The 21,227-nt window shown below is 40.4% G+C and overlaps 1 protein-coding gene across 27 annotated transcripts in view; it reads right to left on the bottom strand.

Moving 5' to 3' along the window:
* PARD3 (par-3 family cell polarity regulator) overlaps positions 1–21,227 on the bottom strand; it is an 815,317-nt gene that overhangs the window by 188,906 nt on the left and 605,184 nt on the right. For 25 of the 27 annotated variants that reach the window (XM_057498381.1, XM_057498383.1, XM_057498384.1 and 22 more), the window contains one exon: positions 11,743–11,974. In XM_057498381.1, the coding sequence (XP_057354364.1) occupies positions 11,743–11,974 (232 nt within the window). Of the gene's footprint in view, positions 1–7,047; positions 7,167–11,742; positions 11,975–21,227 lie in introns of those variants that run through there. The other 2 variants (XM_057498389.1, XM_057498388.1) reach the window with 1 other exon arrangement.

Genomic DNA, 21,227 nt, shown 5'->3' on the forward strand with positions numbered 1-21,227 from the left:
AAAGTGCTACAGATATCAAATATTAAAAGAAACAAATTTTAAAACAAAAATCAGAAGTTAGCTTCAAAAGGTACTTCTACACCTCCCAGTTAGCAGCAGGATGTACATTTTGTCATAGCACACAATAGCAACTCCATTTCACGCCTACAACTTCAGAGCAGTCTTGACTCCCACATGGGTTCTGGAAGAGGTTAAGAAGGCTCAGTTGGTCCAGCAAGAGCAGGTAGGATCATGGCCTTAGAGGTGGACATGTTCAAATTCAGTGTGGCTCTACCACTTGTCTGCTGCGTGACCCTGGTAAATCAGTTTACCTCTCTGGACCTTTGTGTTTATTTTCTTCATCTATAAAACAAGCTGAAAGGTGCACCTACATTATAGGGTTATTATGAGAATGACATGGGTTATTGTTAAGTAATGTTCTTAGCACAATGTCCACCAGTATCAACATTCAAGGAATTCGAACAGCTGCCTGTAGCGCTGGCAGAAGTGCAATAGATACACTTTTTCTCCTTAGAGAAGTCATAATGACCAGATTACCCAACAAAATCTGAAACAGGAGGCAAGAAGTGATCACTGGATAACCCTCTACATTTACTGGAAGGGTGGAAGCAGAGAAACCTCGATTCGGAGAGCCAGGATATTTTGCAGTTTTGTGTTGTGACAGTTCATCTCATTTCAAAGTCTCTGTTCCTTTTGTGGACTGAGAATACAAAGTTTGTTCCCCCCCTTTTTTTTTGAGGACTGCAATTATTACATAAACCAAAGAGAGATGGTATTTTCAATACAGAAAAGATGTATAAGTTACAGTCGCAATATGATACACGTTATGGAAAGAGAGGTGAAAGAGGTGAAGTGTCCACACGTTCAGTCAAGCCACACCTCAAGTAAGTATCCGGAAGATCCCAGGCCCCATGTACTCAGTAGTGTCCACAAGAAGCTGACAGGGAAAAAGAGAGCACTCCAGAGCACCACCTACAGGCCAGGCTGGCTCTACCCTGATGAGGGTGTGGCCTTCTCAAGGGAGGAGGAGGTTCACCAGCTCACTCTCAGCAGCTGCTGTTCACGAAGCTGTGAAGAGAGAAACCAAGGCCCTGACTTCTAGGGACAGAATCTTACAGACCGTCTCCTGGAGCCTGATGTTTTGAGGCTTAGGAGGACACTGATAGGGCAATTTTAATATTTACTTCTTGCTTGGATCTATGACCCCTTAACCATATAACCTATAGCTTGAAGGTTGGGGGTTGCCCCACATAAAGGATTTAATTTGGAAATGGTATCTTTTTTTTTTTTTAAGTCTGCTGTAATAGAGAATACTTAAATCATTTATGGTAACTAAGAGCAGAGAAAATGGTAATTTAAACAACAAACCATAGGACATGATGGAAACCTACAGAGCATAGAAAGGCTGCCAACTGGGCATGTCTGCTCAAAGTCACAGGCAGACTTTGGAAGTGACATCATCTTCCAAAGACATGAACAAACTCCACTACCCTGCCCTGATGGTTTGTCATATATTGCACAATTACTCCAGGTAGGAATTCCTCACATACACTGTCACCACTTGCCCTAAAGATTTTATTTATTTACTCATTCATCTATTCGGAAAAAAGCATTCTAGTCTAGACTTTGCCAGATGCAAATCCTGAGACAAAGATTCAGGGAACTGGTTCATGGAAGCTGCAAAGACACTGGTAGAAAAGTGGAGACATGGTAGGGGAAGAAGAGCAGCCCCAAAGGAGCATTCTCAAGCCTGTTATCACTATGGTCCAGGATGGCTCAATCCTGCAAGAAAACTCTAGATGCTGATAGGAGGGACTGCATGGCCTTGTCACCCGTAACATACACAGGACTCTCCAGGGCTGTCAAACTGCAGATTCTGAAGTCAGTAGATCTGAAGTGGGTCCTGTGGTTCTGCATTCCTGACAGGCTCCCAGGTACTGTCATGCTTCTGATCTGGGGACCACACTTTCAGGACTAATTGTAATAACCCTGAGAGCCATGGGAACTGGGGTACATTTACACTGGCTTTCCTGGGTCAGTGGTAAAGGACTGCTTTGAAATGGCTTATTCAGAGTCACTTCTGGTAGTCCTACACGGAGAGGCAACCTCCCAAGGCTTTAGAGAGGCTATGGGCAGAGAGGCAGAGACCAGCCTCTGGAAGTTGGGAGATACACCGAAAGGACATGGGTGACCAGGCATCTCTTAGGTTTCTTGGCATGGACCATGCACCAGACAGTCTGCTAGGGAAGTAACAGATCTAGAAGTTAGCATTCCCTGTCACTGTCAACTTGCTGTTAAATCAAGAAGGGTGTGTCACATACTAGGGGTGGTAAGTGTAAAGGAGAAAAACAATGTCAAAAGCGAGATGGTGTCATGATGGGAGACAGTGAGTATGCAGTGCTAGATGAAAGTTGACACTTGAGTGAAGACGATCAAAGTGCAAGAGTGAATTTGTGGGTGGGTTTGTGAGAAAAGATTACTCCCGGGAGAGGCTGGGCAGGGACAAAGGCTCCAGGGAGCCTGGCAGTCAGGGAAGAGAGACTGCTGTGGCTGGTGTTAGGTTAGCAAAGGATGAGGTCAGAGAGGCTGGGTAGGGGAAAGTCGTCGGGTCCAACAGGTGACTACGGATTTCAGCTTTGACACCAAGTGACCTGGAAGCTGCTGAATGGAAGAGGAGAGGAGAGAAATGAGGTGAGGTAACTGAGCTGTGGTGTTAGGACTATACTGTAGGGAAGCAAGGGTGGAGGTGGGGAGAGACCCTGGAGGGATGATGTCAAAGTCCAGGGCAGGCTGGAGCACTGGGAAGCAGCAGGATCATGGGCAGGCCCTATCAACACTTCCGAGGGACTTTAACTTTTATATCAATCAAGTTGAATGTGGACGTCAAGGAAAACACAGGAGTCAAGGATAACTCCAAAGTTTGGACACAACCAGCTGAAAAAACAGCTGCTGTTGTCTGAGACAGAAGCCAGAACCACAGCTCTGGGAAGAGCATCTGGAACCGAGCTGGAAGCCTGTGAAGTTCCATGCTGGGTCAACATTCAGGTGAGTGTGTGAAGGAGAAGGCGTGACCCAAAAACCTGGAGTTCCAAGAAGATGCCCAGGCAGGCAATGTGAATTTGTGAGTCATTTGCCCACAGACTGTATTTTGAGCCCGAGGTTCTGTTTTTAAAGAATGTAAGAATTCTGTGTTGCTGAAAAGAGAAGTGGGGAGGACTGAGGCTTGGGGCGCCCCAGTTCCTGGAAGGCAGAGCATGACCCAGGACTGGCACAGGACACGGAAGGAGTGGGCATCAAGGACATGATCTCTCCAGGAGCAGCGACCGCCATGCCGAGTGCTCCCAGCAACTGTGGTGAGGGGCAGTGAGGGCACACTGGGACAGTCTCACCAGCTGGAGGTCCTGGGCGACTGGATGAGGACAGGTTTTGCAGAGCCGGGGGGGATGAAGACTTCACTGGAGGGAGTTTAAGAGAGAACAGGAAAAGGGAGACAATAAATACAATGCATCAAAGTGAGGCAGGGCAGGGACATGGGACACTATCATGGTTGACTTTTCCTGCCTATGATGAAAAATGCCAAGATATAAACAGTATAGTAAGAACAGGAGGGACCCCATCTTAAGGCTAAGATTCCATTTTAGAAACCAGAGAGTTAGGAGGTAAGATCCCAAACATATTCTTTAGTAATCAGACAATAACCCACCCAATTCCAAGGCAGGGCAAGCATCCTCACTGATAGGTTCCCAGTGCTTGGGGTAAACCACTATCTTGGAGAAGAACCAGGTCGATAAATTCCCTGTGTTAAGTTTACCTTACAGAATTATCTAGAGGACTCACTGTGGATGAGGACATAGTGTCCTTCTCTAGAGAGAGAGAGACATCATGAGACCACAAGTCAAGCCTACACCCAAACCCGCCCGTCCGCCCTTTGCCCTATTCTTGAAAACCTTAAAAGACAGAATCCTATGCCTTTCAGTGCACCTCCCCGAGGATGCCCGCACTTTCCTTTGAGTGTGTACTTTTAAATAAAGCTTTCTCGCTGCTCAAATTATTTGTGTTTTGTCTCTTTGCTAGTTCACTCTATTTCCAAGCCTTCACTCTGTCTCTGCCTTACTCCTGATAAATAGGGAGGGGCTGCTGAGAGCTCAGATTTGGGCCTGCAAGTTCCCATTGCCTGGGTGACCTGGATGGAGCTGCAGCTGCATGATCTGCTCTTAGTAGCCTGCCTGAAAAAATCCTTTGGGAAGTTCTCAGAACATAATCTCACTCCATCCCACGCTCCGCAGCAACCCCAAATCCTGGAGTGGTATGGGCTAGCCCCCACACCGTGCAGATCCAAGTGTACATGGAACACCAGGTGACCCTGGCTTCAGGAGCTGGCAAGCAAATCTGCCCTAGGCTGAGAAGGAGTTCAGGAATTTTCCGTCTTTTCTTTGCAATCTCCCTTCTCTCAGTCACCTGCAAGGCAGCTGCCATTCCCTGCTACTCTTGCTTTAATGAATTCCTTCCTTAACTACACTCATCAGACCTGTTCTAGAATTCTTCCTCGTCCAGTGTCAAGAACCCTCCCCCATCCAGGTTGAAGTTTCTCCTAGTGCTTCACCTGATGAAGACTTCTCAGGGAGAGACCCGCCCCCCAGACGCAGCTGCCGGGCAACAAAAGGGTTTGCTACCACCAGGAGGAAAGAAAACGAGGTGGTGGTTGGCAGAGTAGGCAAGACAGATGGAGGAAATGGCAATGCAGTGAGGACGAAGGGAAGGATTAGTCACTCAGATTCAAACAAACTGGAGGCATCCCTGCCCGGGAAGGGAGGGTCAGAGCGGTTCTGGGGGGCGTGGCTTCAGCTTAAAGCTCATCCCTGTTAGACAATAAGTCTAAGTAGAAAGGTTAATGGGAGACATGATTATTTCACTACGATGTGAGATTTAAACCAATTTCAGTCTTTTGTTTCGAAATTGGATATTATTAAACAGGTTAGGAGAAAACCAGCCAACATTCAATTATGGAAGAGGTTACTTCTCCAGTGAATTCTTTAAAAGACTGAAAGAAGCAAACAATTACCTTTATATAATAATTTGTGGCTAGATAAAAATACATTTAGGAACATGTTCTTGATCCATTATATTTAATGTAAAAGATACGGAGTCTCTAAAGGCAACAAGTACAACTATTCAGAAAGAATATTTCTAGTACATGTCACGGCAGATGTCATCAGCCACGCCTGTCTGCTAGTCCGTTTTTCACTGGTGTGATGGTATTTATTTACCCTGTTTTATTAGAGAATGAATAGTCACTAGCCTTCAATTTTTACATCCATTGCAGAAAAAAGGATTCCATTTTCCACACAGTCTGGAATTGAAATTGACTTAGCATCTCAGAAGTGTCAAAAATTTCTTCTACGAAAAGGTTTGCTTTACAGAGACAACAAAGTAGATGTCATCCTTGACACCTACATTCTATATTCACTCTGCAGATCTGTGGAAAAGAAATGGTAAAGGACATCAGGCAAGGTCTTAGGAAGGCCTGGCCATGCTTTGTCTCCTTGGCTCCCTCTGCAGTGAGCTTCAGTGCATGGGTGCCTGGAGCTCTCTATCTGAAACTGCTAACATGGAAAAGAATTCTCAAAAAATATGATTATCAGCTACCCTAGCACTTGTCTTTGCTAACAGGACAGTATGGCACTTACTTTCCTGTGTTAAAAATGGGAACCTCTGTTTCCATTCAAATTAAAAGAAGCATATATTAAGTCCTTGGAATGGGTGAATTTGAAACTTATTCCAAGGAGATCTCCCAAGATGAGTATTTAGAAAACAGAGCTCTTCTCTGCCCAGATGACAAGAAAATAAATAGAAGGACGTAAAATCTCTTTTCTAATTTTTTCTCTGTACAAAGTATTGCTTGCTCCTGTGTTTCATTTGGATGGGCATAGTTTTCCCCATGTTTCTCTTCACTGCATTCCCTAAACTAGCAGCACATGACTCATATGCTATTTAATCTTGCCAATGTGAAGCTGGTCACATGAATTCACAGGGCAATTAGGCCTGAGATATACAGATCAAGCCCCAGTACTTCTGACCTGAACAAAACAACACTGTCACACGTGGCTCTTCCCTAGGGCACAGGTGAGGGCTTCCCATGACACGGCTGGGACAGCACACTGCCACCAAGTCACAGCAAAGTAACTTCCTTCTCACAGGCATGCAACCATTGCCACAATACCCATTATTACGTGGTTTTCTTTCTCATAATCACAGTTATTTTTCAGTAAGAGGCCATGCTAACATTCTCGGGAACCAGAGCTGACCGGCACAGCCTTTGTCTGGGACCTGAGGAATGATCAGACTGCGAAGCAGAAGGCTTCATTCAGAGGTAAGGACAGTCTGAGCCCCACTGGCATGTCTGGATCTGTGACCTCAACACTTGGTCAGGCAGACTCTTTCCAAAAACAATTTTTTAAGAGTGTATGTGCTCTTAAGCCCTCTGTCGTCTCGGCAAACCTCAGCATTACAATTTGTCAGTGTATGTCTACTTCTCCCCCTGGAAGAACTTGCTGGGCCAACCATCCCTGAGCACAGAGATCTACTTTCCTGATCCCCTGGTCTTTGTCTCAACTCTAATCCACAATGGGACTAAACTTTGCCCAAAAGTCTTCTTCAAACTGGCCCATGTGGTCATCAACGACCCCACCCCACTTGCCTCATTACTCTTGGACTGTTAATCCGCCACCTGCCTGTGTCTCCTGCCTCTGCATCACACAAGGAAACCACACTGTTATGTTACATAATCTTGAAGCACTGATTCTAACATCTCATTGCTGTGTGCTAAGGGTTTCTGAATACACCAGCAGCTAGGACTATGGTTTTCCACTACGAAAAGGGGCTAGTACAAAATGATAGGAAAAAACACCTCTCTGCCTTTTCAAGCAGTAATTTAAACCCCCAAGCTTGAAATCAAGATTAAAAAGTTCTGAATTGATTAAAAAGGAAATTGCTGCACCGACAAAACTGCTGATGTCGTAAACAAAATTCGTCAACAGCCACTAAGAATTCATTAAAAGTACATTTATTGTTTGTTTTAAAAAAAACAACTGTGCAATATGTGCTTCTCAAGACATTTCTGAATGTGGTTTGCTGTTCATCTCTTCTCAGGCTTCAGTTTGGCAAGGCTAGATGAGAGACACGGTATAGACACACAGTTAGTAAGTATAGATAAGGGAAGTGAACAATAATTCGTGTTTGTTTTTCTCTCAAAAACCTAAAAGGGGTAATCCAAACTACAACATTAAGTTTTAAAATCTGATCATGTTCATTGTGTTTTGAAAACTATTATATTCTAAAAAGAGAAAGATAGCAGTGTATCTGATTTCAACTAAACAAGGTTTCAAACTCAATTATCTATTTCCTCTTACAGAACTGAATAAAACAATGCTGCAGGGACCAGGTAATCATTTGAAATGTAATTGGCAGATTCAATTTTAATGGTAATATTGTAACATTACTTTTGCTTCCGCTTGCCTTAGTGATAGGCTCCTGGCTCTCACATATGGACAAAGCACAAAATAAATCTGAGAGAGCACAATCAGGTCACTTTTAAGAACTTTTGGTTTTAAAGTGCATACAATTCTATGACATTCAAAAGATAACTCTAGTCTTTCAGGCAAAGTGATATCAAATGCACTTACTCCAGGGCTGGAAAAAAAGGAACACGTAATTTAAATGTTTACTCTCTGAGAATATTGTCCTAAATACCAGGTTTATTATCCTGTTGATTATTTCAATTTGGAGATGGACAATAAAGCAAAAACAAGTTGCTTAATGCTGCTTTGCATTCCTTTAAAATCAAGCACATTTAAAGTCTAAACAATAGATCTTTCTCTCAAGTAAAGACTTAGTTCTCTCTTTGTAACAATTCCATATAGTTGCAGAATTCTGAGAAATATTTTATCTATTAAATTTGAATAGCCAAGCATCTGAGAAGCAACATATACAAAGACGCTAAGTTTCAGACCCTCCGTCTGCTCTACAGTTTGTACACAGAATAATTAACATTTACAAGTCATGTTTAGCAAGTACGCTCAAGTTTCTTTGATACAAAGCCATTTTAATTGAGGCAATAGTAGCTCCTTATGTTCAAAGGAAGATGTAGTATGCAGGGAGAAATTCATACAAACATGAAACACTTTAATATTTGATTTGATTCCCTATAGATTTAAATTTGTGATTTAAAACTTGCAGTAAGGCAGCTTTTGTACTTCATATGCTCCATAATTTAAAAACAGAAGAATGATTCACATGACTCACAATATTCTTTCCTAGATCTGTTTATCAATAATTAAATCATTTTTGTGACTACAATTCAAAGTGTGAAACAGAAAATCATTTCTTCTGTATATACTGATGAATAAAAATATCTATTCAATATGCCATGGTTTCCTCTACTATAGCTTAAAAAAAACAGTCCATCTATTTGACTCTCACCCAATTTAACCAAAAAACAAAAACAAAAACAAAAACAAACACCAGACAACCTATCTGTGTAGGAATAGAGTGTGTGTGTTTAGGGGAAAGGTGGGAGGATGGTGGGGAGGAGAGTCTGTGAGCCTGTTTTGAAGGAAAACATTATTACTTCCTCAAGCAACTAAAGAGAAAAAGCTTCTAACACCTAGAAAGCTGGACTCCCAATATCTAATGTCCCTTAACCTTTGCTTGTCTGTTATCTGAAATGAAAAAAAACAAACCAGGAACAAAATCATAACCCCACCACCACCACACACACACACACACACACACCATAACCCCCTCAGTCCTACACTGGGCAGCCGTAGTTGAATCTCCTTATAAACTGTTCTAAGAAATGTATATTGCACATAACATGTTCTGATTAAGCCATTTAAAAGCAACACTGCTAAGGAAATGAAATCCTATTCTCCCTCAAAGAACAAAGAGAAAGGAAGAGACTCATTTTAAAATTCTACTATATTCCCCTGTTATTAAAAAAAAAGAAAACATAAATGAATCAACCTGACAGTCTATTGGTTTCAAATAATGAGAGCCAGCAGGTATGGAAGGTAGTTTTGTAAAATCTAACAATCCTTTAAGAGTCTTCTCAAATACTAATGACATATAACAATGGTGTGAGGGAAGGATTAAGACCCAACAGCCAATCAAACAAAAAGCTTATTTTATGGTTAATGAATTATTCCAACTCATTTTTCAAGCAGCACTATTTGGCAAGCTTCAACCCTTTCCCAAAGGGCTGAAGCAATGATTTGTAACCAGACAGAAGACAAGCCAGGTTCAAGAGAAATAGACAAGATACTACAACTCTGCTTCAGATGTTTACAGTCTCCATGTGCTGGTGTGTTGCTCTCCTGAAAGAAAAAAACTGTTTTGTGCAATTCGTGCACTTCCCTGGTGTAAGTGCTCCCAGCACAGCTGATTTTCAGCAACCAGCACGATGTTGCTGGGTGGGAAGAGCTACAGCAGCATGCCAGCCGTGGACAGTTTTCGCTCCATGCCAAGACAAAAGGTATAAATAACTTCAAAAGCAGATATCATAGTCAAATGTAATGATAAAATAGTTAGGAGTTAGTGAATTTTGAGTATTACCTTTGATTTTTATAGAACTTACTTCATTTTTAATAATGGCTGTGTTTAATCACTGGTTGACAAAATTTCAAAACATTGTTGAACAGTTGGCTCTCACCAGCCAATGTGGGCTGGCCCCAGCATACCACGGAGGCCGTGTTCCCAGAGACTAATGTCATGTTCACTGTCTTAATAGCCATCAACACTGGCAGAACATGAGCTTTAGTTTTTAGAAAAAACTTTCAGCCCCACATCTGTACATAGAAGTTGACTTTCAAGAATAGCCTTTGAAGTTGCAAAAACATCTACCTCTTTTTCAAAGTTGGCTTTTGCTACAGGTTTTAGGTATTCGATCTAGAGAAAACATCATACAGCATGTTACAGAACTTTTAGCAGAAAGAGGTGAGGGTGGGTTGTACTTCGGGATCCCTTTGAAACAATATACATTTCCCCATGGCCTTGACACTCCCCTCTGGCCCCAAAAAGAAAACTCTACCATAAGGCCTCTCATATATTCAAGTTTCAAGTTACATAAAAGATAATTTATAATTAAAATAGTTTATAATTTATAAACACACTAGAAGTTTGCTTAATTTTTATGCCATGAGAACTGAGCACTGTATCTATCAGATAAATGTTGGCTCATGAATGAAAACTAACAAGCCGTTCGCTTCCAACAAGACTTCTGGAGAACCCCTGGAAATTCAGCTATGCCACAAGCTGACGTGTGTACGTCTCAAAGGAGATTCCCTCCCATTTCATATTCTCTAATTTAAAGAAGACAGTAGCACAAATTCTTTCAATTTTAATTGATGAGCAACTGCCTTATTTCTGTATGTTATGTAGGTGCCAGTTTATGAGCCGTCTGCTTGCATATATGGAATGAAAAGCCCCCTGGCTGACACAGAAACTGCAGTAAGGTGGCAGTTAGAGCGATTTCATCCTGTAAGTGTTCTTGAACATGGAATTATAATGAAGAAAGATGATCTGACTGAAAATGCATCAGAAGGAACAGTACATAAACAACTATGAAAATCCCTGTTCTGCAGCACTGGAGATGGGAATCCAATATTTAAATTAAAGCTGGTATCAACACTAATACACTGGGCTTTGTGTTATCTACATCTATAGTTTACTTCTTCTATGCACTTAACTTAATCAGACATCAATAGACCACATCTGTTGTGCTGTGTAGCCTGCAGGCTGGGCTGCAAGACTTCAACTTTGCAGGCTTGACTTACTGACGATTCTGAGTTATTAAGGTCAACCTCAGGATCATAAATCACAAAATGCTATGAAAATAAGAACTATTGTTCACATTTTGCAATTAAAACGAAGTTAAAAGGAAGGAATTTGTAATGCAGGATAACTGCTTTTTGAAGAGTCCAGTGGCTATGCTGTATGTTTTCAATTTTAAACCATCATCTTGATATGTTTAGGGGTTTAATTTATGGCACAATCAAGCAATCTTTATATTTAACATTAAATACCTGAACATTATAAATCACCTTAGATGAACATTTATAAGAGAGTTTCAGGGCAACTTCTGAACAACTTGTCACTTTTATTGTGTAGCGGTGATTTGTAAAGAATGATATGCTAAGTAATCCTGGAGTACAATTTAGGAACACAAAATCACCTGTCAGGAAACAGCCAGAGACTACGTTTAATGAAATCTTTACAGACTGAAATAATAAGTATTAAATTAATCAACACAGCTTAATTGAAGACCTATTTGTAATATTTTTTATTAGACTTGTTATTAATGAACCTTTAAATGCTACCACTAACTCGAGCTCTATGTGAAATTTAAATAATAAACCATTGTTCACACACACAAAGAACAAACACTGCTTTAACAGCCCTTTGTCTCCGGGGTTCTCACTCTTCTGCACAGCTAAGACACGGGCTTGCCCTTCCTCTCAGCAGATGTTTACATGGTTGGCAAGACAGCATCTTTAAGGCTGCAAAAATGGTCTGAAAAAACTAAGGTGGAATCCTTCAGCAAGGAAAAATGCAGCATCTAAGACTGGAAATTAGGAAAGCATTTTGGTCGATGTCACAAAGACGTCTTCCCAACTTAGTCCTTACTTTTTGTTTCTGCACACTCACACATGTTAAGGGGCCATCTGCGCTGGCTGGGTCCAGACTTACCTGAACATGTCTCCCAAGCCCTTCAGCATTCCTTTCTTAGCTTTCATTTTATCCTTCTCCTTCTCCCTCTCTTTCTTCTTCTCTTTCCCAGCTTTATCCTTTCTCCTCTCAGTCTTATCGCCTCTCTCTTGGTTTCCATTCATTTGTCTCTCCAGAGAATGTGAAGGCTGGTCGCTGGCTGTAGATACCGACTCTCTCCCTGATCTTGAGCTTTCTTCTGTGTCTTCTTCCACTTGGAAGGAAAAGAAGAAAAGATGAGGAATTTGGTGAACCAAAGGAGCAGAAGTCAGGGGTGAAAATAGATGTGAGGTTTTACTTTCCTACATTTGCTACTGCCATCAACCAGGATTGCAAAGCTGAACTCTTGAGTGGAATTAGAATGCCAGGTGTCGTGTGGGTGAGTTTGTTGCACAGACATAGTCTTAGTGAAATGAAGATGAGGTGCCATCAGTAAGAGAGAAGCAGATTCCTGGCCTGACACTGATTCATTCGGGGCACCCTCCTGGGTACCAAGTGTGTATTTTGGGGCGATCAGCAACCATTGCCATACAGGACAGATCCCTAAGGATCCCGTGTACAGTATTTACACAGTGAACAGAAAGCAAGCAGCCCCTTTCCAAGTGCTTCCTTTCCTCCTGGGAAAAGGACAATGGCGACCTACTCTGGCCCCTCACAAATTTGTGAAACCATGCCATCCACTAGCGAGTATGCACACCCATGTCAGCACAAGACTTCTTCCCCCAGGCTCCCAAATACATCCACTTATGATTCTGCACACAAATGACTCAATCTTTACAGCTTCTGTAACTTACCTTTATATTGTCATTACATAAGGCCACTATCACAAGCAAGTGCTACTATATGTTCTAATAGTAAATAATTTGGCATGTCCATCTACATGATGGCAGGTGAACAGAGGTGGATGGAGCCATGAAAATGTATAAATCAGTAACGTCACACACCTTTAAACTCTGCAGATGAAAGAGCTACATAGTGATAGTATTCCATCCTTTGAATCAACACGTAGTAAGCATATGGTCCAAGGGTGGCTAGACACACTTTCAAGTGTTTTGCATTAGAAAGAATGACAAGTAACTGTTGTAGGTTTCCACGTACCAGAAGAACTTCAAGAATTTCTATATTAGAAGATGCATACATTAACAGTCATTTTCATAAATCATTTCTGAGATTGATTGCCTAAGGTATCTTCCAAATATAACAAGAACTTTTGGAGCTTTAGGTAACCCCTTGGATTCCAAGGTCATTTTTTCCCCCCGGCATCAACAAATTAAGCACGAATCAGTGTTTTTGAGCTTTTTCTAACACAGAACCAAATAGAATACTTAGGCCCCTTCCCAGTCTTTCACAAAGAACTGATCTCTAAATCTAGCTAAAATATCTTCACATGAAATTCAGTCCTGCTTCCCCACCACCAAGGGGCACTTGAGTTAGCAATACACAATATCAAGAGTACAATGGGACCAGTTAAAATGATCTTAGTATCTTAGCATTTTGCTATGAAGTCCTCACAAAGCTGGGAAGGTATATTGTCAAATGATGGCATGGCCACCTCATACAGTTGTTCTTTTTTTTTAAGTGCCAGCTATTCAGCACAATACAAAAAAAGGTGTAGAACTTTTTTTGTTGACACATTTGGTTAAATATATAAGCCAACATATTTCCCATCTCAGCAGGTAATGCCTTAGGTACAGCCAAAGAATAAAAACATCATTGCTTCTAAATCCAGAAGGTACTTTGGAGGTCATTTACACCAACTGCTTCCATTTCTTGCTGAGGAAACAGAGAGGTCTGGGACCAGCATGCCCCCAGTTTGGGCTCTTTCTACTACTGTAGCCTGTACAGTTGTACTTCAGTAAGACCTTCATGCATTTCTGCGATCAGCTTTGTTTGTGACTGCTCAATTCCACGCTCCATACAGCACGTATCTGGATCGTCTATCATCCAGTCATGACACAGTCTGCCCAGAAGATAATTCCAGCAAGTCAGCATTGCATTTCAAAATCCTATTGTCAATCCTGTGTGGTGGTTTATGGCTGTGACTTGTGGCTCATATGAATGCAATCACTTGAGAAGCTAGATCAAATGTGCACAGTGACTCCAGGGCTGGCTTGCAACCACAGAAATGACCATAGGAAGGTTGGCCTCCCTCTGTACTGAGTTATCTAATTGTGAGCTACTCTTCTCCTACCAGGGATGTGGGAGACTTTTAAAAAAATTTCTTCTCTTCCTCTCTGCCAACTAATATGTCAACAGGGATTGTTTAGGTTTCTTAGAGAAAGCCAGTTACACCTTTCAAATGGGCACTGCTGGTGCATCTATAGCCTTACAAATAAATGCTGAGGTAAGGCTGTAATTTTTTGTGTTCTACACAGAGTGGGGAAGAATATCCTGACCAACTGACCCAATGACTTGCTAATTATGTGTAGCCTTTTCCAATGAGAGGCCTCCAAGAGAATATGAACATAGCTTGGGCAAGGCTGCACCATCTTGTCTGATCCCTTTGACTACGGCTGTGCTCTGATTGCCAACTATTGCTTCAACCCTTTGGGAAATGACTGTGGCCTCCACTTTGAGATAATTGACCTAATCATCATAAAACAATTCTTAAGACATCTGGAAGCTGCAAGATCTAAGTCTGTTGGTTTGCCCAAGCCAGACGAATGGATGCTAGTGAATTTTCTGAAATTCCCAACCACAAAGCTCCTTTTACTACACTTCCAAAGCTCTTGGTGCAAACTGTTATTACCGCATTTCTCATATAAGATATAATTAAACTGCAGTCTCCCATCCTCCAAGCTTCTAACCAAGGACTGCTGGGCAGAGAGCAGCTGCTCACAAATGAAAGACTACTGGCAAACCTGATTCATGACTTCATCCCAAACAAAAAAACTTATTCAATCTCTGGGTATCACCATTCCTCTAAGTTCAGAACAAGGCTGGCTCTCTCACCCAGCCTGACAAGAATAGCCACACCCCAACTACAGTGCCACCAGGCCATCCCACTGTACATGCTGTAGCTCTGATCAGTTTCTGGTATATTTTTATGCTATTATTGTTAGCACTATATGTATCGTCAAATGGATTTTACAACCCTCTACAATGTCTGAAACCATAAACAAAAAACGAGCCCAATAAATGTAAATGACTCCGTCTTCCACCGCAACCATTATCATAAATCATGAATGGAAGTATCAGGAGCAATTCTGCTAGTTTTCTGCCTAATAGTTTTGGCACAAGTACAAGGGGCATATGTCTGGTCTTGGCTCGCTAACAGAATAAAGGCAGTGCCTTCGCAACTAACTATATGCTGAAGTCACATTTGTTGCCAATTCTTTTCATATTCACAATAATTTTCTGGTGTATGTAATACAACTTATTTTCTAAATTGGGTGAAACAGAGTAAATTGGTATTAAATTATTTATTAACTTTGGATTTTGTAACCTCATTTTATAAAATAAAAAATCCTAGCTTAGTTTCCTGCCCCAAGCAAGTGGACTGTTGTAAAACAATACTTGCATATTGGAGAATTCTTTATGCTTATTCTGAACATTCTAATTTAGTTAATACGTTATCACAGAAACTCTTCTGGGATGTACTGTTTTAACTAATCCCTTTGAAAGCCAACCAATTAAAAATATTTAGCAATATGTGGCTTCATATGTACAAACATAAGATGTTCTTTTAGAATATCACATTATATATGCTACAAACTCTATAAAATTTTTTGATAGAGAAAAACAAGAATCTCTCACTTTACCCTTTTCCTACACAAATTACTGTGGTTTTTAAGTGCTTATATAAATTGGTTACACATGCTTAAGTTTAAAAAATATATATATAAATGCATGTATATATGTTATAAATATATACTTTCAAGGTCACTGATATACTAGTCAGGATTTTTTAAGCTTTAAAACCAATCTTTGTACATTTTACCAGCTTTATAATAAGGTACATAAAATATTCTTATTCCCTTAAACTAAGAAAATATTTTAAAATTCTACATGAACAATTTTTCAAGTAAGAAAAATACTGGCAATATATCAGCAGTAAATGGCTTGATCTATTGTGTTCATACAGTACATTACAAAGCAAGAACTAATCATAAACTTACATTTAGACAATTTACTATTTTAAGTGCTATATAAATTTTACATTTTATTCTTTAATTTTGCTCATCTTTAGAGATTATTTGCTTTCCTTCTCCAGATAGCCTACACAAAGAAAGATGATTATTTCCTTCTAAACAAATAGAAATTTCTGTTTTTGACTAACACTTCTGCTTATTTTAACCATGTTCAATGGACTAAATTACCAGCTGCTTTCCCATGTGATTACTGATAAAGACTGATACTTTTAAGTTTCTTTTTAAGGAAGGTATAACATGAAGCTTCTTATTTCTCTTTAATGCAGCACAGTCATTCTGCAATTAAGACATACCTAATTACCATGTTTTCAACAGATGCAAATATGCTCAATTAAAATTCTTGTCCATGTTACAAATTAAGCTACTCAATTCTGAAGGCATCATGTTAGCACTGGGTCACCAAGAAGTTTCAAAGATTGGGCACTTAGGCGTTAATGATGATGGAGAAAATGACTCCAGGTTTTCACTGAAACTCAAAGTTCTGTAGTTTCGGCGATAAATAAATACGTCCACTAGTCATCTAAAACATTTTGCCATCAAAAGTTGATGCTAAATATGAGGTCTTTCCCCCCCCCCCAATGAGAAGCCATGTTACTTTTGATACTGCAATGATCTGTTGGTTCCTTCTCCAAAACCCATTTCTACCTTTCTTCTTCCTAATGGGACTATGATTGTGTCCAGAAATGCAATTAAGCCCCAAGGGGAAAATTGAATTTTAAGTTTACACCAACCAGTGGGTGCCTGCCCCTGTTGATTTATTAGTCCAAGGATGGTGCTATGAGCCCCAGTGGGCATATTCCATGCTTGGGGAGATGGCTCACTCCCTTCTGTAGGATATGAACAAGAAAGTAAAAGGCCAGGAGAGGCTTAAAGATGGCAGTGTCAGAGGTAAGACAGAAACCTCTTCCCCAAACAACTTATAATATGAAAATACAGCAAATACATCTAATTCGGAAAGAAAAACAGGAAACAAGGCTGCAGCAGACTGCCTACACCTGAGGAAAACAGCAGACCTCAAAGAAAAGGGTAAAGTAGCAAAGCCATGATCCAGAGGGACCCAAGCCCTCCCCTAACCCCAGCTCACCGGAGGGAGGAAGAGAAACCAAGCAGGCAGGGGGTGGAGGCCTAGGACTGCTGAATACCCAGCCATGGAGATCTGCTCTGGGAACATGAACCTACATTACATGGTGCTCTGGAGATTACTGGGCTTGTAAAGCTAAGACAGTTTGACTACATGGAGAGACTGACATTCCAGCCAGTTATGGAAAACACATACCAAAAACTGGCTGCTCTGGGACAAAAGAAAGGCAGGCAAGTTGAGAGACATCCTAACAGCGAGAGGACTGCTAAAGGGGCAAGGATTGCACAGAGCTTGCTGCTCAGGAGAAAGGACAGGTGGACAAAATTGTCCAGGCGCACTCAGTCCAGTAGGTTGGGAACTTTCAGGAGCTTCAGGCACTCCATTCCCCTGGCTGGCTACGATCTATGAGGCCTCCCACTGCGATACTCAGCCTGCTACGCTTTCCTCCAGGCTGGCACCAGCTCACAAACCAGTTGCCCCCACCATTGCGCCAGGCCAGCAAGAGGGCAGCCCTGTCTACAGCAGCTACAATTGCAAATATTAGAGGCCTCTCCCTGCTTGCTAGACTCACTGGACCTGGCAGTGGAGGCAGGTACTACAGCAGGGAAGCAGGAAAGAGATCTTTCCTCTTGACAGGCACCAGCGCCCTTGCTGCAACTGCCACCTCCACTGCTCCTGGGGCTGAACAGCTCCAGAGAGCAGAGCTTGTAGGAACTAAAAGGCACAACCTATAAATATGAAATGTCAAAGGAACCTGCTTCAACTCAAAATCCCACAAACACCAGAAAGAGGGCCAAGTGAAACTGAACTCCTCAATCTTCCTGAAAGAGACTTCAAAATAAAAATCATAAACATACACACAGAGCTACAGAAAAATATTCAAGAACTCAGGAGGAAATTCAAGAATGAGATAAAAACGTTGAAGAATACAGTTCCTGAAATGAAACATAAGGTGGTGGGATTTAAAGCAGATTAAATGAATTAGAAGAGATGGTAAATGAAATAGATATTAGAGAATAGGAATACAAAAAGTGGAGGCACAGAGAGAACAAAGGATCTCTAGGAATGAAAGAATACTGAGGGAACTGTGTGACCTATCCAAACAGAGCAATATTCGCATTTTAGGGGTATCAGAAGAAGAAGAAGAGAGAAAAGGGATAGAAAGTGTCACTGGAGGAGGTAATTGCTGAGAACTTCCCCAATCTGGGGAAGGAGATACTCCCTCAGGCCATGGAGGTGCACAGATCTCCCAACACAAGAGACACAAAGAAGACAACACCAAGACATATAATAATTTAAATGGCAAAGATCAAGGATAAGGACAGAGTATTAAAAGCAGGCAGAGAAAGAAAAAAGATTACATAAAAAGGAAAAACCAACAGGCTATCATCAGACTTCACAACAGAAACCTTACAGTCCAGAACAGAGTGGCATGATATTTTTAATGGAATAAAATAGAAGGGCCTTGAACCAAGAATACTCCACCTGGCAAGACTATAATTAAAATTTGAAGGAGGGATTAAACAATTTCTAGATAGGCAAAAGCTTAGAGAATTTACCTCCCACAAACCGTGTATTTGGTGGGACTCTATAGATGGAAGTGTTCCTAAGGCTAAATAGCTATCACCAGAGGAAATAAAACCACAGTAAAGAAAGTAGAACAATTACTAAGCACAAGCAAAATCAAATCAACTACCACAAAGTCAGTCAAGGGATAGACAAAGAGTACAGAATACAATACCTAATATATAAAGAATGTAGGAGGAAGAAAAGGAGGAAAAAAATAAAAAGAACCTTTAGATTGTGTTTCTAATAGCATACTAAGTGAGTCAAGTTAGACTGTTAGATAGCAAAGAAGTTACCCTTGAATCTTTGGTAACCATGAATCTAAACCCTGAAATGGCAATAAGTACGTAACTATCGATAATCACCCTAAATGTAAATGAACTGAATGCACCAATCAAAAGAAATAGAGTAAATAAATGGAGATAAAAAAAAACAATACCCATCTATATGCTGCCCACAAGAGATTCACTTCAAACCCAAAGACATACACAGACTAAAAGTGAAGGGATGGAAAAAGGAATTTCATGCAACTCATAAGGAGAAAAAAGCAGGAGTTGCAGTACTTGTATCACACAAGCTAGACTTCAAAACAAAGAAAGTAATGAGAGACAAAGAAGGACATTACATAATGATAAAGGGGTCTGTCCAGCAATAGGATACAGCCATTATAAATATATATGCACCCAACATAGAAGCACCTACATATGTGAAACAAATACTAACAGAATTAAAGGGGAAATAGAATGCAATGCATTCATTTTAGGAGACTTCAACACACCACTCATTTGAAAGGACACATCAACCAGACAGAAAATAAGGAGACAGAGGCACTGAACAATACATTAGAATAGATGGACCTATCAGATATCTACGGAACACTCCAGCCAGAAGAAGCAGGATATATATTCTTCTCAAGTGCACATGGCACATTTTCAAGAATAGATCATATACGAGGCCACAAAAAGAGCCTCAGTAAATAAAAAATATTGAAATTGTACCAACCAGCTTATCAGACCACAAAGGTATGAAACTAGAAATTACACAAAGAAAAAAAAAGCTCACAAACACACATAGAGGCTTAAAAACATGCTCCTAAATAATCAATGGATCAATGACCAAATAAAAAGAGAGATCAAGCAATATATGGAGACAAATGACAACAATAATTCAACACCGCAAAATCTGTGTGACACAGCGAAGGCCATACTAAGAGGGAAGTATAGTGCAAAACAGGCCTACATCAGGAAAGAAGAACAATCCCAAATGAACAGTCTAAACTCACAATTAACGAAACTAGACAAAGAAGAATAAATGAGGCCCAAAGTCAGTAGAAGGAGGGACTATTTTAGAAGAAATAAATAAAATAAAGAGGAATAAAACAATAGAAAGAATCAATGAAGGAAGGAGCATAACATAGATGCAAAAATACTCAACTTAATATTAGCAAATTGAATTAAAAAATACATAAAAAATATCATCCATCATGATCAAGTAGGATTTTTTCCAGGAATGCAAGGATGGTACAATATTTGAAAATCCATCAACATCATACACAACAGCAACAAAAAGAAGGACAAAAACCACATGATCATCTCCACAGATGCTGAAAAAGCATTTGACAAAATCCAACATCCATTCATGATAAAAATTCTTAACAAAATGGGTTTAGAGGGCAAGCACCTCAACATAATAAAGGTGATATATGACAGACCCACAGTCAACATCATGCTTAACAGTGAGAAGCTGAAAGCTTTTTCTTTAATATAGGGAACAAGACAGGGATGACCACTCTCCCCACTTTTATTCAACATAGTTCTGGAGGTCCTAGCCACAGCAATCAGACAACACAAAGAAACAAAAGGCATGCTGGTAAGGAAGAAATCAAACTGTCACTGTTTGCAAATGACATAATATTATACATAAAAAGCCCAAAAGAATTCACCCTGAAACTGGTAGATCTAATAACTGAATTCAGCAAAGTTGCAGGATACAAAATTAATACACAGAAATCTGTTGCATTCCTATACACTAATGATGAACTAGCAGAAAGAGAAATCAGGAAAACAATTCCATTCACAATTGCATCAAAAAGAATAAATACCTAGGAATAAACCTAACCAAGGAAGTGAAAGACCTATACCCTGAAAACTACAAGACACTCATAAGAGAAATTAAAGAAGATACCAGCAAATGGAAATACATCCCATGCTAATGGACAGAAGGATTAATATTGTCAAAATGGCCATCCTGCCTAAAGCAATCTACAGATACCATGCAATCCCTATCAAAATACCAATGGCACTCTTCAACGAACTAGATCAAATACTTTTAAAACTCATTTATAACCACAAAAGACCCCAACAGCCAAAGCAATCCTGAGATGGAAGAATAAAGCTGAGGGGATTATGCTCTCTGACTTCAAGCTCTACTACAAAGCTACAGTAATCAAGACAATGTTGTACTGGCAGAAGAACAGATCCGTAGATCAATGGAACAGAACAGAGAGCCCAGATATAAACCCAACCATATATGGTTAATTAATATACAATAAAGGAACCATGGATATACAATGGGGAAATGGCAGTCCCTTCAACAACTGGTTTTGGCAAAACTGGACAGCTACATGTAAGAGAATGAAACTGGATTATTGTCTAACTTCAGACACAAAA

Source organism: Manis pentadactyla, chromosome 3 (genome assembly GCF_030020395.1).
Source record: "Manis pentadactyla isolate mManPen7 chromosome 3, mManPen7.hap1, whole genome shotgun sequence".
Taxonomy (NCBI): Eukaryota; Metazoa; Chordata; class Mammalia; order Pholidota; family Manidae; genus Manis; species Manis pentadactyla.